Source organism: Cyprinodon variegatus, unplaced genomic scaffold, assembly GCF_000732505.1.
Source record: "Cyprinodon variegatus isolate N-32 unplaced genomic scaffold, C_variegatus-1.0 Scaffold294, whole genome shotgun sequence".
Lineage (NCBI taxonomy): Eukaryota > Metazoa > Chordata > Actinopteri > Cyprinodontiformes > Cyprinodontidae > Cyprinodon > Cyprinodon variegatus.
In genome coordinates, this window is record NW_015150747.1 from 119,368 (window position 1) to 135,455 (window position 16,088).

Below are 16,088 nucleotides of genomic sequence, written 5' to 3' on the forward strand. Positions count from 1 at the left end.
CCTGGTGATGGTAGCCTGGACACAGGGGGCCCCGTGCTTCCCCCCCGCCTGCCTTACCGGCCCCCAGCCCTCCTCCTCCGGCTGAGGACGGGCGGCTCACGGCTCTCTGCTGAGGTCCGGTCAGAGGCCCAGAAGTCGACACTTCATAACCGCCGCCCCTGGGGCATGACAAAAGTACAGGCTAGAACCAAATAAGGCGACATCCCAGAGTTTCTGTCAACTTAGGGCTTCGTCTGAATTCGCCCGTTTTATGGTGGAAGTTTAGAAAAGTGAGATTTGCAGAGAAAGGAGGGGTTAATGGGTTTTAAACTTCTCTGTACGTCCATTTCACCCACTGAACTATCATTATTCATCTATGACAATGGAAAATCGGTTTTGCATTCTATGACCCCTTTAACAAGATTGTCAAAGTTTACTTTAATGATTGCATGATTGTTTTTAAGTTCCCATTTCAAAAACGTTTCCTTTGCTTCAATAATAGTGGAACAAAATTAACCCATAAAAAAGTTCTCATGGGCCACAGTAAGACACACTTTTTAAAATGTTTGATTTTTTTCTGCTCAACAACTTATTAAACATGTAATAAGTGAAATAAATAAGGTAGTCATATTTTGGAGGGAAAAGGATCCTTAAATCGTCATCTTTGGTATGCTTTGATATAAAAAAAACAACTGGATTATTTCCAAACTTTTAGACACCGGTTAAAATCTTTTTATTTTATTGGCCTAAAAATAAAAAATATAAAGTCCATCCCTGAGCAATAAGAGCAGGATTTTGGGCACTAGTTTATAAAAACATTTTCACTACTTCTTCTTCTATTAAATAAATAGAAGTTGCTCAGTATTTTGGTCCTTACCATGAAGTTACATTTAAAGGAATAGTACACCCAAAACATGATTAGCCTTCATTTTCTACTCACCCCCATGCTGAACAACACTCTGGAGTACTTTTTTGATATCTCAAATGCATCTGGAGATCTGGGAGGCTTCTTGCTGTCTGCTGACATTCAAATAATGGAGGTCTATGGCGCCCGAGGCAGAAAGGTCCATAAAAGTCCACAAAAAACGTGTCAATATTCCTCCATACTGCTCGTCCAATGTATTCCAAGTGTCCTGAGTGGGTAGCGTCCAGAATTTACTCGAAACGAAGTCATTTAGAATGTTTTTAGAGCATAAACAGTAGTGTATAGGATTTCCTGAAAGCGCGCTCACGACGCTACGGAAGCCGGCAGACCAAACCAGACGAAAGTGCGCATTCAGCTCGGCAAAGAAATCATGCTCTTCCTTAACACTGAAGTCCTCAGACATTTTTCTTTCGTTGTTTCTTTCTTTGCACAGGTAAACAGCACATTTCTTCTTCTACACTTGCATTATCGGCAGAGCAGATGCTGAATGCGCACTTTCATCTGGTTTGGTCTGCCGCGGTTTCCGTAGACTCGTGAACGCGCTTTCAGGAAATCCTATACACTACTGTTTATGCTCTAAAAACATTCTAAATGACTTTGTTTCGAGTGAATTCTGGACGCTACCCACTCAGGACACTTGGAATACATTGGACGAGCAGTATGGAGGAATATTGACACGTTTTTTGTGGACTTTTATGGACCTTTCTGCCTCGGGCGCCATAGACCTCCATTATTTGAATGTCAGCAGACAGCAAGAAGCCTCCCAGATCTCCAGATGCATTTGAGATATCAAAAAAGTACTCCAGAGTGTTGTTCAGCATGGGGGTGAGTAGAAAATGAAGGCTAATCATGTTTTGGGTGTACTATTAAAGATATGATCATTCAAACGTGAAAATCTAATTTTTCCATGGAAGGAAAATGTCAGTTTTTAGTAAAAAATAATAAAGCTCTTATTTAAAAAAAAAAAGATACATCTCTCAAAGATCAAATCAGTGCCAGTGAATCAGATATGTGCTGCTCTTAAATCGTGGGGCTGTTGTTGTGTCAGCTCAGCATACTCCGTCAGGCCAGCGTACCCTGATAACCTCTAATAACGATCATGCACACGCTTGATCGTTATTAGAGGTTATCAGTCCCATAGAATTGCTTCAGACTGTGCCAGTGGGCTCAGTAGGTCGTTATCAAGTCATTCCTCTCCCCCTGCAGAATTGATTAATCTGTTTTTATGTAATCTAAAAATAATTTCAGTATCTTCATGTCCTATAAAAATAAAAAGAATAAAAAAATAAATCTGCATTTCGCTCATATTAAACTAACTAAAAACTAATAAATCTCATATCCTGTCAACTGGGTTGTAGAATCCTCTCCCTATAAATATTTAATTCTCTGTGAAAAAATGCTGATCATTCTTTAATAAGATCTTCGTCTGACTGACATGCAATGTTTGTTTTAAACCTAACATGTGTAACGAACCCAGTGAATGATTTTGTTGTTTTATACACAAACTATGACAAAAACCTGATTAAATCACGAAATAAAACAGCGCGCTTGGATGTAAGGAGAGCAGAGACAGAGGAAACTCTATGTAATTCATATTACTAAGGGTATGCTGGCCTGATGCGGTATGCTGAGCTGACAGAACACCGGATATATTCATAATGAGGGCCACCATTGGCCCTCGGCCTGCCCTCTGACCCCCTGGGTTAAGGCTCTTATCTGACCAGAACCCTCGGGCTGCTCCTCCTTCCTCCCACAGTCCAAACTAACATCCAGAGCAGATGAAGCGTTGGTGGTTGGATGTGTTAAAATTGACCAATTAGCCATAAGATTATGACTCCTGATGGATTAAGGAGTCATGTGGCTCACAGTGGAACCTGGAAGATGTCAAACATATTTCTGTTTTCAGGAGGAAATTTAACAGTGGTACCATCCGGACCTGGGAGCCCCGTCTCCAGCTGCGGTGAGCAGGACCTTCAGAGCAGCGGCGTCTTAAGCCCAGTTTAGATTTAAATCCAGCTTCTGGAGTTTTCCTGAGTCTGACATCCGGCTTTCTGTCCCTCCTCTCAGCCGACTCTCAGCCCGTTGTGGATCAGCCCTGCTGCCGGGCGCTCTACTCCTTCATGCCGAACCGGGAGGGCGAGCTGGACTTCAGCAGGGGAGACATCATCCTCCTCACCGGCCAGGTCGACTCCAACTGGTACCAGGGGAGCCTTGGGGGCCGATCCGGGCTTCTTCCTGTCAACTATGTGGATGTGCTGGTGCCTCTGCCATCACCATGACGACCAGTCGTCTTCTTTAGCGATGTCACACAATATGCACACCTTTAAGCTAGCACTTTTTGATGATTGAATCAGGAGAAACAGGGTCAAAGGGCAGCTGAGGATGGCTTCTGGAGAATCCTCCTTTCCTCCATTTTTTTTTTCCTTTCATAACTATTTTAGGAAGATGAGATCATGTTAAGATTGTTAGATGATGCATCAGATCCAGCAGGGCCTGGTTTTAGGCTCCTGATCCAGAAATTATCCAGGTTATATGTCTTATAATCCTCTTGCCTTCACTGGGACTAGAAAAACAACCAGATTTCCAGGTGTGTAAAAAAACCTGAGTCCACCCTTTGATCCAGCAGCTGGTCGAAGCGCCCCCTTCAGGAAGAACTCGGCAGTGATTTTTGTATTTTCTCTGACTTACAGCTGTGGAAAATTTGACCCAAATCTCTTCCCAGCGTTGGATCAGTTCTCAGAGGTTTGCAGAGACTCCATCAGGTTTAACTAGGCCTTTGTAATGCCTTTATTCATTTGTTTTTCAGCCTTTCTCTCTCAGATGTGTGGCTGTTTGAGGCCACGTTCATGTCCATCACCAAGCTTCAGCTGTTGGCCTCAGGGCCTTTGGTTGGGTTAGGGTTAACCCTCCCATACGGAGGAGTTAATGGTGGACTTGGTGGCTGCCGCTCCCTGGGATTTGATCATCAGATAAAAATTAAAGAGACATCAAGTCTTTAAGTGATTGGCTGTACTCTTAAATGTATCGTTTTCTCTCTATAAAATAATTTACCTCACACGATTTGGAAATTTCATCATCCTTCTCAAATTAATGACCAGAAATGGCTGTTCCTCCTGGATCCTTACTGACATCTTTCCGACCTGCCTTGTGGTCATCGCACAGCGTGCTCCACCAGCTGCTGATCAGAGCATCTGGTATGAAGCTTCTGGCGTAATCTTTCCTTCTGGAAAACCTGTGAAAGCATCGATGGCCACAGATAGTATTATCTTCCTAAATTAAATTCCCCACAATGAGGTGACTTCAGAGAAATCCTGTACAAACCAGCAAACATCGGACCCATCAGTAAATGATGGAACCAATTTGATAAAAGCATCTGTAGGGTTTGTGAGACACATAAATGGACTTCTGCTCTGATTTCTTTCTTTTTTATGTTGCAGTCTTCAAATCAGAATGTAAACTACCAACATAACCTTTTGTTCATTTGGGTATTTGCTCTAAAGGGGATCTGTGTCCTTCATTCAGAATTGATTTTTGTATTTTATGATTATGGTTCACTATAGTGTGTGTAACAAGGTGCGTTTAAAGGTAAAATAACTTGAACAAGAAAAAAAAGCATCAGGTTTAAAGGGGTTGAGGCTAAAATCAGGGAAACTTGTGGTTTGGATGATTGTAAAAGAAACTAAATCACAGGGTTGTTCAGGTTTTTAATTTTAGCTTTAGAGTCTAAATAAGCTTCATAGGTCACTTAGAGCCAGAAACTGTAAATCATGCACTAATCCTGAAATATTGGACTGTCCCTTTAAGAGAATGCCACAGAATGTATGTTAACTGACCGAAAGGGCAGTGATGCAGTGAATTTGTTTTGTAGAACTGTTTTACACTCAATAAATTGAACTACATGAGCAGCAGATTACTGTGGTGCTTTCAAAGCAAAATGGAAAATTAAAGAAAAAGCAAAGCTCTTTATTTTCTCATCCGTTTTAAAAAGTAAACAAAATCAACATGTTTAAATCCATTCAAGGTCACATGTCTGCCTTACTGCCATACTGTTATTGCTTGATAACCTTTGGAATAAACTCTAATGTATGGGGTTCTTTTGAATGTATTTTGACATCTTTACTGGACACCAGCAGTGGTTAAATCTGCCTTTTTTGTTCCTTTAGCTTTTTAATTAAAGGTATAGTGAAGGATGTTCTTTTTCTGGTTGGATCATCAAAGTAAGTGGTCCACCTAACTGTCAATCATTCTGGTGATATGTTTACGTAAGGTCGTCCAACGTACTCGTCCCCATTTCCAGTTACATGTGCAATGAAAAACGATCTAGAAATAAGTAAAAATTTCTCAAATTAAGTGTACTTTAATTTGAGTAGGTAAATTAGATAGTTTGCCAATGAAATAACTGTTTTTACACTTAAAATAAGATAATTAGATAAAATGCACTCGAAATAAGACAATGCAATGGTGTTTTCTTATTATAAGTGTAAATTGTCTTGATCCATTGGCAAAATGTCTCTTTTACCTCCTCAATCCAAGAACAAATGATTTAGACAGATTTACTTTGTCATTTTGTAAACACACGTGTAAACAAAAAAATTTTTTGTTAAGAACAGCTCTCAAGACTATTTAGTTTTTTAAAGTGCTGCCTTTAAAGCAGCAGTGATTAAAAAAAATATTTTATAGAAAACAGTAATGTAAACATATGACTGTATAGTTACAGTTTTGGCTACAATTCATTCTTCCTGTCCGCTTAACTGCTGCTAGTTTTCCTCACATGCCTGGAAGATGTCTAGTGCTGCTACCACAGATGATCTCGCTCTTGAAATGGAATTGAACGATTCAGATTAGCTAGCCGAATGAATATATGGGTTAGAGGGTGTGGCCCGGGCTGCCTATCACATCTCCAATCCGGCGCACGGATGACGTCATACACACTCCGCTTTGTTTTAAAAAAATATAAATATAAAAAAATATAACCGCGGATGTCTGGGGGACAGTGATTCGCCTACATGTTATGAATGATGGCGTACCATAAAGAATAAATTATGAACAGTTTAGTTTGTGCCTTCAACTCGTTGCCCATAGGAAGACGTTACTTGGATATAACCTAATGGAATATCTTCAGAACGGCTCCAAATGACAGAAACTCATATGGGTGAGTAGAACATGATGTAATAACGTAAAATCAAGCGCCAAATGTAAAAAAAAAAACAGCGTTCCCCTTAATATATATTTGAATACCTTGCCCTGTTTTTTTTATCTCATGCTTTTCTGTGCCCCCATGAAGACACGCTGGCCCCCTCCTGGCCCCCTAGTACATTTGGTCTAGAACCGCCACTGCTTTTCCTGTTTAGGATGAGAAGCAGGTCGTTCCTGGAGCACTACTGTTTCAGATTCCGGACCTTTTCTAGTCTTTTTCTTCTCTTTTTTTTTTTTTTTTTTGCCTTAAAAATAAAGGTTTGAATATAAGTAAATCTATGGAAGGGGATTAGGGCCACTGGGAAAAAAAAAAATAAGTTAATAGATTTTTAACGCATCTTTTCAGTTTAATGTTGGAAAAAAGTCAGAATTCTGACTTTTCTTCTCAGAATTCTGACTATAATCTCAGAATTGTGGATCTTAATGTAGCACCATGAATGAAGAGAGACACTCAGCTTCACTGACAAAGATGTTAGTTGTTTGGGAGGGCCAGATTAAAGTTAGAATTCAGAGAAAAAAGTAAGAATTTCAGAAAAAGTCAGAATTCTGAGATTAAAGTCAGAATTCCGACTTCTTTCCCATATAATACTTAAAAATCAGTTGTTTTTTCAGTGGCCCTAATCCTATTCCATATAAATCATTGGCTTATTTTATATATTTTAGACCGTGTTTTACTGTTTTTGTAATTGCAGCCTTTAGCCTCGGCGTGGCGCTGTGGTTAAATACCCGTCGTTGTTTTTAAACTTCCACCGGAAGTCTCCTCGGTCTCTTCTACCAGGCCGCTCCAACATGGTGGGTGAAATTTTCGTGTCTTTCATTTTTATCCCAACTAATCCTCCTGTTTTATCACTTTATTTAACCCGCCAGCTGTATGTGCAAACTCTATACTGTTAAAGTTAGCGAGTGACCCTAATATTGATCACAGATTAGTAAATTTAAACGTTATAATGTCAAATTAACCGAGCCGCTGCGGGTCTGAATGAGCTCTGCTCAGATTCCGGTCCCTTAGCTAAAGAACAGGCAGCAGGGATCGATTTGTAAGTATTATATATAACGTGGTTCTATAATGTGGTTAAACTGTGGCTGAATTAATGCTGGAGGGTTTTAACAGTCCCCGGACAGGCTAACCGGAGGGCGGGCCGGACCTGCGGCGGTGTTACGGAGGAAATGTTCCCGGTTCTCCACTGAAACCAAACCTTAGATGCAGCCAGAGCCATTATCTGAGACTCATCTAATCTGAGCCTTGACATGTATATGTTAATTTAACTTGTTCTTTTTAAAATTATTCTCAAAGACCTTAGAAAGATCACATGCTTTCAATGCATTTTTTAAAATCCCAAAATTACAGCTTTCATATAATTTTAAAACGATGTATAGATGAGTTTAAAGTGTAACCGTCTCGTTAAAGAGGATGCATCATTTTTGAAATAAGTTTTCCAATGACTTGAGTAGATCAAAGTATCAGGAAGAGATGCTCCCATCATGCCTTTTGCTAAACGTTCAGCCTGTAGGGGGCGGTGTTCTAGTCTGGCTTTGCTTAAGCTCTGCAGGTAGGGGTCTACAAATGCTATGAGATCATCGGCCTCTAAAAACGGCAAATGATGGCTTCAAAATGTGGAGGAATAATCCAGAACCCAGAGAACATGTAGTGGTCCTCGGGATCTGCTTTCCTGAATCAAACAATTGTCTCCTCAGAACCAGGAAGGACTGTGGACCTTCTAGTCCTAGAGCTGTGGGACAGTGTGTCCCGTTGACCAGTGACCATGTCCTACAATGTTCCACAGAAAACAACGGTTCTCAGTGTTCTCCTTAAATTCAGTTGTAACTACGTGCTGATCGGTGTGAAATGTTTGCACCTGCAGGGACGAGTCAGGACCAAGACGGTGAAGAAGGCCGCCAGGGTCATCATCGAGAAATACTACACCCGGCTGGGAAACGACTTCCACACCAACAAGAGGGTGTGTGAGGAGATCGCCATCATCCCGAGCAAAAAGCTCCGCAACAAGATAGCCGGGTGAGTCTGTGGGGGGGCTGAGAGGGATGCTGAGCTGAGAGGTTAAAGACGAAAACCTAATGTTGGTGTTTGCTCCTGAAGCTATGTGACGCATCTGATGAAGAGGATCCAGAGAGGTCCAGTCAGAGGAATCTCCATCAAGCTGCAGGAGGAGGAGAGAGAGAGGAGAGACAACTACGTCCCTGAGGTCAGTGAACGCATCATTAGACAGGATGATGTTTGGTGTCTGGATGAAGAGAAGGATCAGAGGAATGTTGCTGTGGGCTCAGAAAGATGTCGGCCATCTTTTAGGGAGAAAAGGGCTTCTTCGTTGAGTTTTAGATGAGCTTTGATTTAGATTTGAAATTGAAGAAGAGTTCCGTCTCTGCGACTGAGACTAACCTGAACTCATCTCGCTTTTAAAGTGACTTTTCACTTTGAGATACTTGAAAAGTGGACGGTTTGTTTTGGGGTATTTTATGGAGTCATTATGAAAAAACAAAGCATGTATGGAAATATGTTCTGCTGGGTCAGAACCAAATGACTGGATCTTTGATTCAAACAAGTTTGATTCTGACGGAAGGAGATGAAGTGAACTTTGCTTCCTTTGGGCTTCATGGTTTCTACCCAGTCTGGAATAGAATAGAATCGCCTTTCTGTGTTTTCCAGGGCTGATAAATATAGATGGGTTCGAATTTAACTTTTAACAGTTTAATTTAGTATCTCAAGGACTAAATTCCCTCCTATCTCACCTGCCCTGCTTCCTTTAGTGCTTCCATCTCGGTGATGCTGATTCATCTTTCCACAGCAAACCTTTATTTTACCTGCTTTTATCCTCTCATTTCTTTGGCCTTCTTTCCTCCATCTTTGTCCTCTCTCCCCATCCTACTCCTGGCTCCTCTATCCTCTTGTTCTCCCCCCTATTATTTTCCTCTCTTCTCAAAACATTTAACGAATTTGTTAATCTAATTGTTAGCTATATCGATGCTTCCCAAACATTTCTGCTTTTGACTCCAAAAATATCTGTTAAACTCCTAAAATATATAGAATTACTTCACTCTTTTATTATAAGTGATTTTCTCTTGATAACAGATTCACTTTGTAAAATACATCTATTAGTTTATCACTGTAATTTTATTTTTTTAAAGTAATGTGGCATTAACTCAATTCTCAGTGTGTCACATTATTCAATAAATCATAAATCTCCTTATTCTACGTCTACGTTTCTGTATTTAATGATATAGTTGTGTGTAGCGCAGGGGTCACGTCGTAATAATTGTGAAAACCGTCTCGTGACCTCTGGATCCTCTCGCTCCTTTGATGCGGTTTAGCGGCTCCTGTATCGAAAGTGATCATGGCGTGTCTGTCGCCAGGTCATTGATACTACAGGTACATCAACCTGTGAGCATTTCCCGTGTTCCAAGGACTTCCTGTTCCTCTTGAACCCTGGCGCTCCCAGACAAAGTTTACTTCTGTTTAGACGTTTCTAACTATATATCATAATATAATCAGTGCTGAGGGAGGATTTCTGTTGGATCCTGGTTTTGCGTTGGAATGTTCCTGTAAACATCCCGCCTGTCTCCCTGTGGCTCTAATCTCTGACCCTCTGCTTTCTGTTCACCTGTGCAGGTGTCTGCTCTGGACCAGGAGCTCATCGAGGTTGATCCCGACACCAAGGAGATGCTGAAGCTGCTGGTGAGTATCGGCGCCTCTTTGGTTTCTTCGCTTTGACCTTCAGACTGTCCTGGCCATTAGAACGTTCTGGGCCTGATTGGTTCTGCTGTAGATCAGAATCAAACGAGCGCAGAGATTAGCTCCAGCTAACCTGAAGATTAAAGCTGGAGGAGCGAGGCATTCCTGTAAGAAGTTTAATGATGCGGCGTGTTTGATGGCGTCGAGGGATTGGCGGCTTGCTTCAGAGCTCATTAATGATATCTCAGAATCGTACAGCGGTCCTCTGCGCTCTCTGACGAGGACGCTCAGCTGCACGGGTTTAGAGCAGCCTTGTTCAGTGGGTTCAGAGTTAAAGGAGAATTCCGGTTTTTAACACTTTTAGCCCATTTTCTGTAGTGTCCAGGATGAAATCGAATGATCGACACCAAAATTTTGACGATTGGTCCTGTCTCTGCTATTTGGCTCATGCAGAATCCCCCCCTGGCTGCTTCAGAATGGCTTCCATAGAGCATGTCCGATAATATCCTTAAAACAACCTTAAACGTTCTTTTTTTAAAATATGCTACTCACCGGGTCGTCAGCGCTGTTCAATGACGTTCCAAAAAAAGTTTCGTGAAGAAAAACCGTTCCTGTCTTGTTTTATTTAGCATTTTGTAAATCCCAGAACTATTTTTTCCGATACATCACAACCGCTTATAAACTTCCGCTTCCCGTTCGAATCTGAAGCGTTGCACACTCCAGACCACTAGTTGGCGACGGTATCCTCTACCGTCAAACTCAAAGTCCAATATGTCCTCCTCAAGAATCCACCTTTCGTATTCCATTTTCAGAGTTTTTTAAAGTGTTTAACAGAGACGTTAGCACCTCGACGTCGGAGTACACAGAGTGAAGCGAAAAGACTACAACTGTGTAAACAGGCTCCGTTTCCGGTGGCGGAGGGATATTGACTATTCCAACAGAACTCAATGGGATTTACAAAATGCTAAATAAAACACTACAGGAACGTTTTTTCTTTACGAAACTTTTTTGGAACGTCATTGAACAGCGCTGACGACCCGGTGAGTAGCATATTTTAAAAAAAGAACGTTTAAGGTTGTTTTAAGGACATTATCGGACATGCACTATGAAAGCCATTCTGAAGCAGCCAGGGGGGGATTCTGCATGAGCCAAATAGCAGAGACAGGACCAATTGTCAAAATTTTGGTGTCGATCATTCGATTTCATCCTGGACACTACAGAAAATGGGCTAAAAGTGTTAAAAACCGGAATTTTCCTTTAAACATGGAAACCTCACTGCAGACGTTTGGTTTGAAGGATAAAGAGAAGCAGATGGATGGAAGTTTTCCAACGTTTGACGCCAGGAGTCAGAGTTTATTGATCCTGTAATTTGTCTTATTAATTCTAGTGGATTAACGGCCCTCTGGGATTATTAAAGTATTTCTGATTATACTCAGAAACCAGGTTGTCTGTGTTTTGGTCGCAGTGACCGTAAATATGCCCCCGCCCCTTCCAGACACTCTGCTGCACCTCTCCAAAATTGTAGGTGACCACAGACAGGAGGCCTCTGATTGGTCAAATCTACATCTGCTCTACACTATGCATATTCTTGTTTGGTACCTTACCGGCTTGTTTTGTTTGTATAACCGCCATTGTGGAAAACGACTCGTGAAGATGGACCAGCTAGAAGAGCGAGGTGCGTGGGAACGCTGGGACCGTTTTTCCACCTGGATCACCGCTCTTTTCCGCCCTCATGTCCCTCCGTTGTCGCACAAACTTTCCCCCACTTCCTCACCGCCTCGGCCGTATCTAGACCCACAGCTAGTTCCTGATTGGCCCTCTTGCGTTGTGGTGTGGAATATATTGGGCTTCAGAATTGGGCATAAAGGAAAGATTCCTGCGACATGCTGCTGTGGGAGGATAACCTTCAGCCTCTGGTCCTTGTGGGCCAAAGTACTGCAGCATTTAACACGCCTGATTTCAAAGCGATGTCTACATGACAGCAAATGTGTCTGTGACCTGAATCGATCTGATTCTGATCTTTTGATGGGAGACACCAGATCTGAAGGACAGGCCGGTTTTAGATTGGTTCATCAGAAAACATGGCCGCCCTGTCTCCCTCCTCATCCACCCCACAGACGGCTGCTTTATTGTCTTTCTTGTCGTGTCGTCGGCCTCCTGTGCTCAGCAGCTTAATGATCCAGAACACGAAGGTTGCCTTTTAGTTCAGAATCGTTCAGACTGAATTCTGTCTTGCATGGAAATATTATCATGGAGAAAGTTTCCAGCTTAGAGGAGCAGCTGCTCTCCGTGAGCCATGAGGAACATTTAAATGCTATAAAAAGCTCCACATTTAGTGAGATTAAGTTTCCTGCCTTGTTTTAAGGCCAAAGCTGTGATGTTAGAACTGATCACCATCGGATCAGCAGTAATTCCTGCCGCCTCCTCTGCTTCTCCTCCCTCCACCCTGTATCGAAAGGTGATGGCAGCCTCCCTGTGGCTGCCGTCATTATTAATACAGGCAGATAAAGCTGAGAGCTTTCCCGTGTTTGAAGGAGCGCCGCTTCCTCTCAGACCCTGACGCTCTCAGACAAATTCTGTCCCACAGAAGCGCTCAGCTGTCCTCCTCCTGCACTGGTCTCACCCCGGTCTGTCTTCTCTCTCTCTCGTCCCGCAGGACTTCGGCAGTCTGTCCAACCTGCAGGTCACCCAGCCCCCCGTCGGCATGAACTTCAAGCAGCCCCGAGGCGTGTAGACATGTGTAAACTTTCTTCCTAATAAAATCCGTTTGGGACAAAAAGCCTGGGCTGTGCAGGACTGCTGATTTCTGATGTTTAAATTATGTTTGACTGAATAAATTTAGATGGAGTTTGACTTTAATCCTGTCAGATCTTTTAATTTCCTTTAAACTGGAGTCCTCAGGCAGCTTCAGCGTTTCTATTAAGGCCTTCAGATTTTAAAAATAATTGCTTTTTTTTTTAGTAGAATCTTTTTTATATATATATATTTACATTTTTTTTTTGTTGAGTTTATGAAATAAAAGATTCCCAGTTTAGAGCAAAAACATCTTTAATTCAGAACATGGATTCCACAGCTGAGGCTCTTTACAGAGAACCTGAATGTTTTTTTTCTTACAGAGTTTTAAAATGTACTGGGTTGTTGGGTTTTGGCTCATAAGCACTTCAGCAGGAAGAAGTTGCAGAAGGCTCCACTGGGACAGTCGCACATCTTCCCAATCCGAGATCCTTTCCTGATGGCGCAGTGCTCGCCGAGGTCACACTGGGCAGAGGAAGACAAAGATCGCACAATTAACGAGGAACGTCCTGCAGATCTGAGCGCAGTGTCGTGTTTCAGTCGACTCTGAGCGAATGTCATCGAGGTCATTCAACTGATTTAACTCTGGATCAATCAAGAGGAAACTACATGGACTTTAGAAAAAAAGTCTCGACATTTGAGTGAATTTTCTCTAATCCAGAGAAGGGAATCGCGATCTATCTGCTTTACGGCTGTTTTCAATTTAAATGACCGTATATAGTGGCTGTTAGTTGATTTCATCAAACGGACATATGTAGATTTAAACCTTTATAATATTAATAAGGTAAAAGGATCCAAATGAATCATTAGATTGAAATTAGGGACCCAATTCTAACTCAACAGATTAAGAATCTGATTTATCCAGACACCTTTCTGCTCCAGGGGGACCCTGGGTTTTACTTCACCAGGAGGAGCACAGGAGCTTTTTGTCACAGTGGGATGTAACCAAACCTCCCTGTTCAGCTATGCCACTTTACTCCAGTGGTTTAATTTCCTTTAAAAACTTTAAACTGACGGCAGAGCGATTAAGATCCACCACAGTAGGATTTAGATATTTAACTCCACATTTTGATGTCAAAAGATGTAGTTCTATAAACATTTGTCACAATGTTGCGTCATACTGTGTTGGACCCTTTATAGGGCACTCAGTGAAATATTTTGAAAGTCAGATTTCAAGCCAAGAGTGTTATTGGAGGACAGGATAAGAGCTTATTACTTTTGGAACATTCAAGGTAATAAACGCCCACTTGCTCTAATATATATACTAGGGAAAACAGCAGTATAACCTTTGAGGTTTAATGCTGATACACATTTTTTTTATTTTTTTAAGTTAGCCTTTTTTCATTTAGCTTTTCACCTGTTTTCTTGTAAAATTTTACAGTAAATAAATCATTGAAGGGTTATGTCTAAGGGGTCAAATGCCAAAATAAGATGTACAGCCACATAGCAGAATCTTTGCTGAATAGCTGGATATAGATCTTGTGCTTCTAGACGTCATGTAGGGATGGTGACTCAATTTGTAAGGAGTTTGCAAGTGATCAAAAAACAGTAACTTGCCCTGTAAAGGGGTTAAAGACTGATCTGTTTAGGAAATCACAATAAAAAGCTCAGTCTGGTGCAAACATTTTGGTGTGCTTTACATAGATGGATCTTCATTCCCAAACTTTATCTCCAGAGACGATGTCACGTTTGGTCTATTGCAAAGTAAGGATGAGGAGCTCTGCACTAATACAATTGTATGTCTGGTTAATTTTTCATTCAGAAATGAATGAAAAAACTTGTTTTTTAAAATAAGTTTAAACTATATATAAAATCTGATTCTGGAAAAGCACAAAAAGTAAACAGCTAAACAAAAGCTGAATTCTCCCCTTCTGTTATACTTTCTTATAATTGCTTTTATTTTATCTCAGAATTTTCTTTTTGTTTATTTATTTGATTTATGTATTTAAATGTTTATGTTAACAACCCTCTATAGCAGATCTACGTTATAGGTATATTTCCTATTTGTATTAAGAGTTGCTCCCCCTGACTATATTTTCTATGTATCCTGGCTTGAAGAAATGAACTCTATGCAGCCATGTTTGTCTTTAAATCTAGATATTTTGTATAACACAAAAAAAGTAAAAAAAAAAAAAAGAAACTCAATCTCTGGGTTTTAATTGTAATCTGGGCGCTTTAGCACCATCTGCAGGTAAAAGGATGTAATTGCATGTTTACGCTAGACCTGCTTTCTTGGAAACTAAAAGGTGTGTAGCATCTATTATTTGTTGATTTTTTCTTTATTTATTTCAATATTCATGTGGTTATACGACTTTAAAATCTCCTTAAATGTAGTTTTTTTTTCCTGAGGGATGTTTTTTTCTTAGAATGACTCCTCTTTCTGAGGATGTTCTAGTTGTAACTGAGCTTTTCCACTCTAGAATCATATTTCAGTTTTATGTAGTGAAGCTGCAGACTCACAGAGGGGACCTGTCCATACTTCTTCTCCCACGGATTGATCCTCTTCGTCTGCAGCTTCTCCAGGACTTCATGCAGCGCTCCGAGCTGAGAAGAAAATTAACTTTATGATTAGAAATATTGGTCTCAGAGGGAAAATGATCCAGATGCATGTAAAGAATATTAAAAAATTATTTGAAAAGATAAAAATCAGAATTTCCATTGTAGCTGTTTATAAATATTTTTATATATTCACTTATTTTAGATTTAAATTTTTTAAACTAAGATATACCAGAAACATTTTCAAACTGATATCAATAATAAGAAGTAGATTTTTACTGTCATCTTGTTTTTTACATTGAGCATAATGAATTGAAATACATTTACATTTAAGCCCCAGTCTTTTCATATAACAGCTAAAGGTTTTAAAACATGTTTTTTTTTCTTACAGACGTAACATAAGTAGAGATAGGATTAATATTTACGTTTTATAAAGATTATTTGAGAGAGCAAATTGTGAAAAAGAAAAAAAACATGTAAATCAAAAGTTTTATTGTTATTAGAGAAGGCCATTTAATATATTTTCAAAGAGATTATCCTTATCATGTTGTAATTAAAGGGAAACTATTGCAATAGATTTGCGTTTAGCTGCACATTAAATCAAAAAAATATTAAAACAATAAACTTTTTGTTGCTCCTGGTTTCGTTCAGCTCACCAGTCTGTTGGAGTTGTAGCGATTGTCCTGCACTTCTCTTTCCTCCCTCTCGGCTTCCGTAGAACCGGTCGGACACAGAGCCGACAGCAGCGCCGCGCACAAAACAGCTCGCGCCCACATGCCGATTAAAAACCAACCAAACTGCGGGTAAATGTAAAGATCAGAGAGCTGACTTCACTGTCCTCTGCGGATCACTGAATGCCGCGCGCTCACAACGAGGGGCATCTTTGGAGCCCCTCCAGGCGACGTCACGTGTGTGACGTAGAGGCAGTTTATCACCTTTTCTCATTTTTTACTTATATTTTTAAACCCTTTCTACGGAAGAGGATTAGGGCCACTGGAAAAAAAAAAGTTAACT

General features: G+C 40.7%; 3 protein-coding genes across 5 annotated transcripts in view; 2 read left to right on the top strand and 1 right to left on the bottom strand.

Annotated features, from left to right (window-relative positions):
* sh3gl3 (SH3-domain GRB2-like 3) overlaps window positions 1-3,523 on the top strand; it is a 17,783-nt gene extending 14,260 nt beyond the window's left edge. For all 3 annotated transcript variants that reach the window (XM_015383812.1, XM_015383811.1, XM_015383813.1), the window contains 2 exons: window positions 2,811-2,864; window positions 2,972-3,523. In XM_015383812.1, coding sequence (XP_015239298.1) covers window positions 2,811-2,864; window positions 2,972-3,183 — 266 coding nt within the window. In that variant the 3' untranslated portion in view covers window positions 3,184-3,523. The remainder of the gene's footprint in view (window positions 1-2,810; window positions 2,865-2,971) is intronic.
* Window positions 3,524-6,868: 3,345 nt separating this feature from the next.
* Window positions 6,869-12,644, top strand: rps17 (ribosomal protein S17). The gene is made up of 5 exons (XM_015383782.1): window positions 6,869-6,892; window positions 7,963-8,114; window positions 8,196-8,301; window positions 9,723-9,788; window positions 12,442-12,644. The coding sequence occupies exons 1-5, from the start codon at window positions 6,890-6,892 to the stop codon at window positions 12,517-12,519; spliced, it is 405 nt and encodes a 134-aa protein (XP_015239268.1). The 5' UTR covers window positions 6,869-6,889; the 3' UTR covers window positions 12,520-12,644.
* Window positions 12,645-12,899: 255 nt separating this feature from the next.
* LOC107090425 (cocaine- and amphetamine-regulated transcript protein-like) lies at window positions 12,900-16,001 on the bottom strand. The gene is made up of 3 exons (XM_015383794.1): window positions 15,731-16,001; window positions 15,039-15,122; window positions 12,900-13,043 (listed from the first exon to the last, which is right to left on the bottom strand). Exons 1-3 carry the CDS (start codon window positions 15,848-15,850, stop codon window positions 12,936-12,938), a joined length of 312 nt encoding a protein of 103 aa, XP_015239280.1. The 5' UTR covers window positions 15,851-16,001; the 3' UTR covers window positions 12,900-12,935.
* Between the last annotated feature and the right edge of the window lie 87 nt (window positions 16,002-16,088).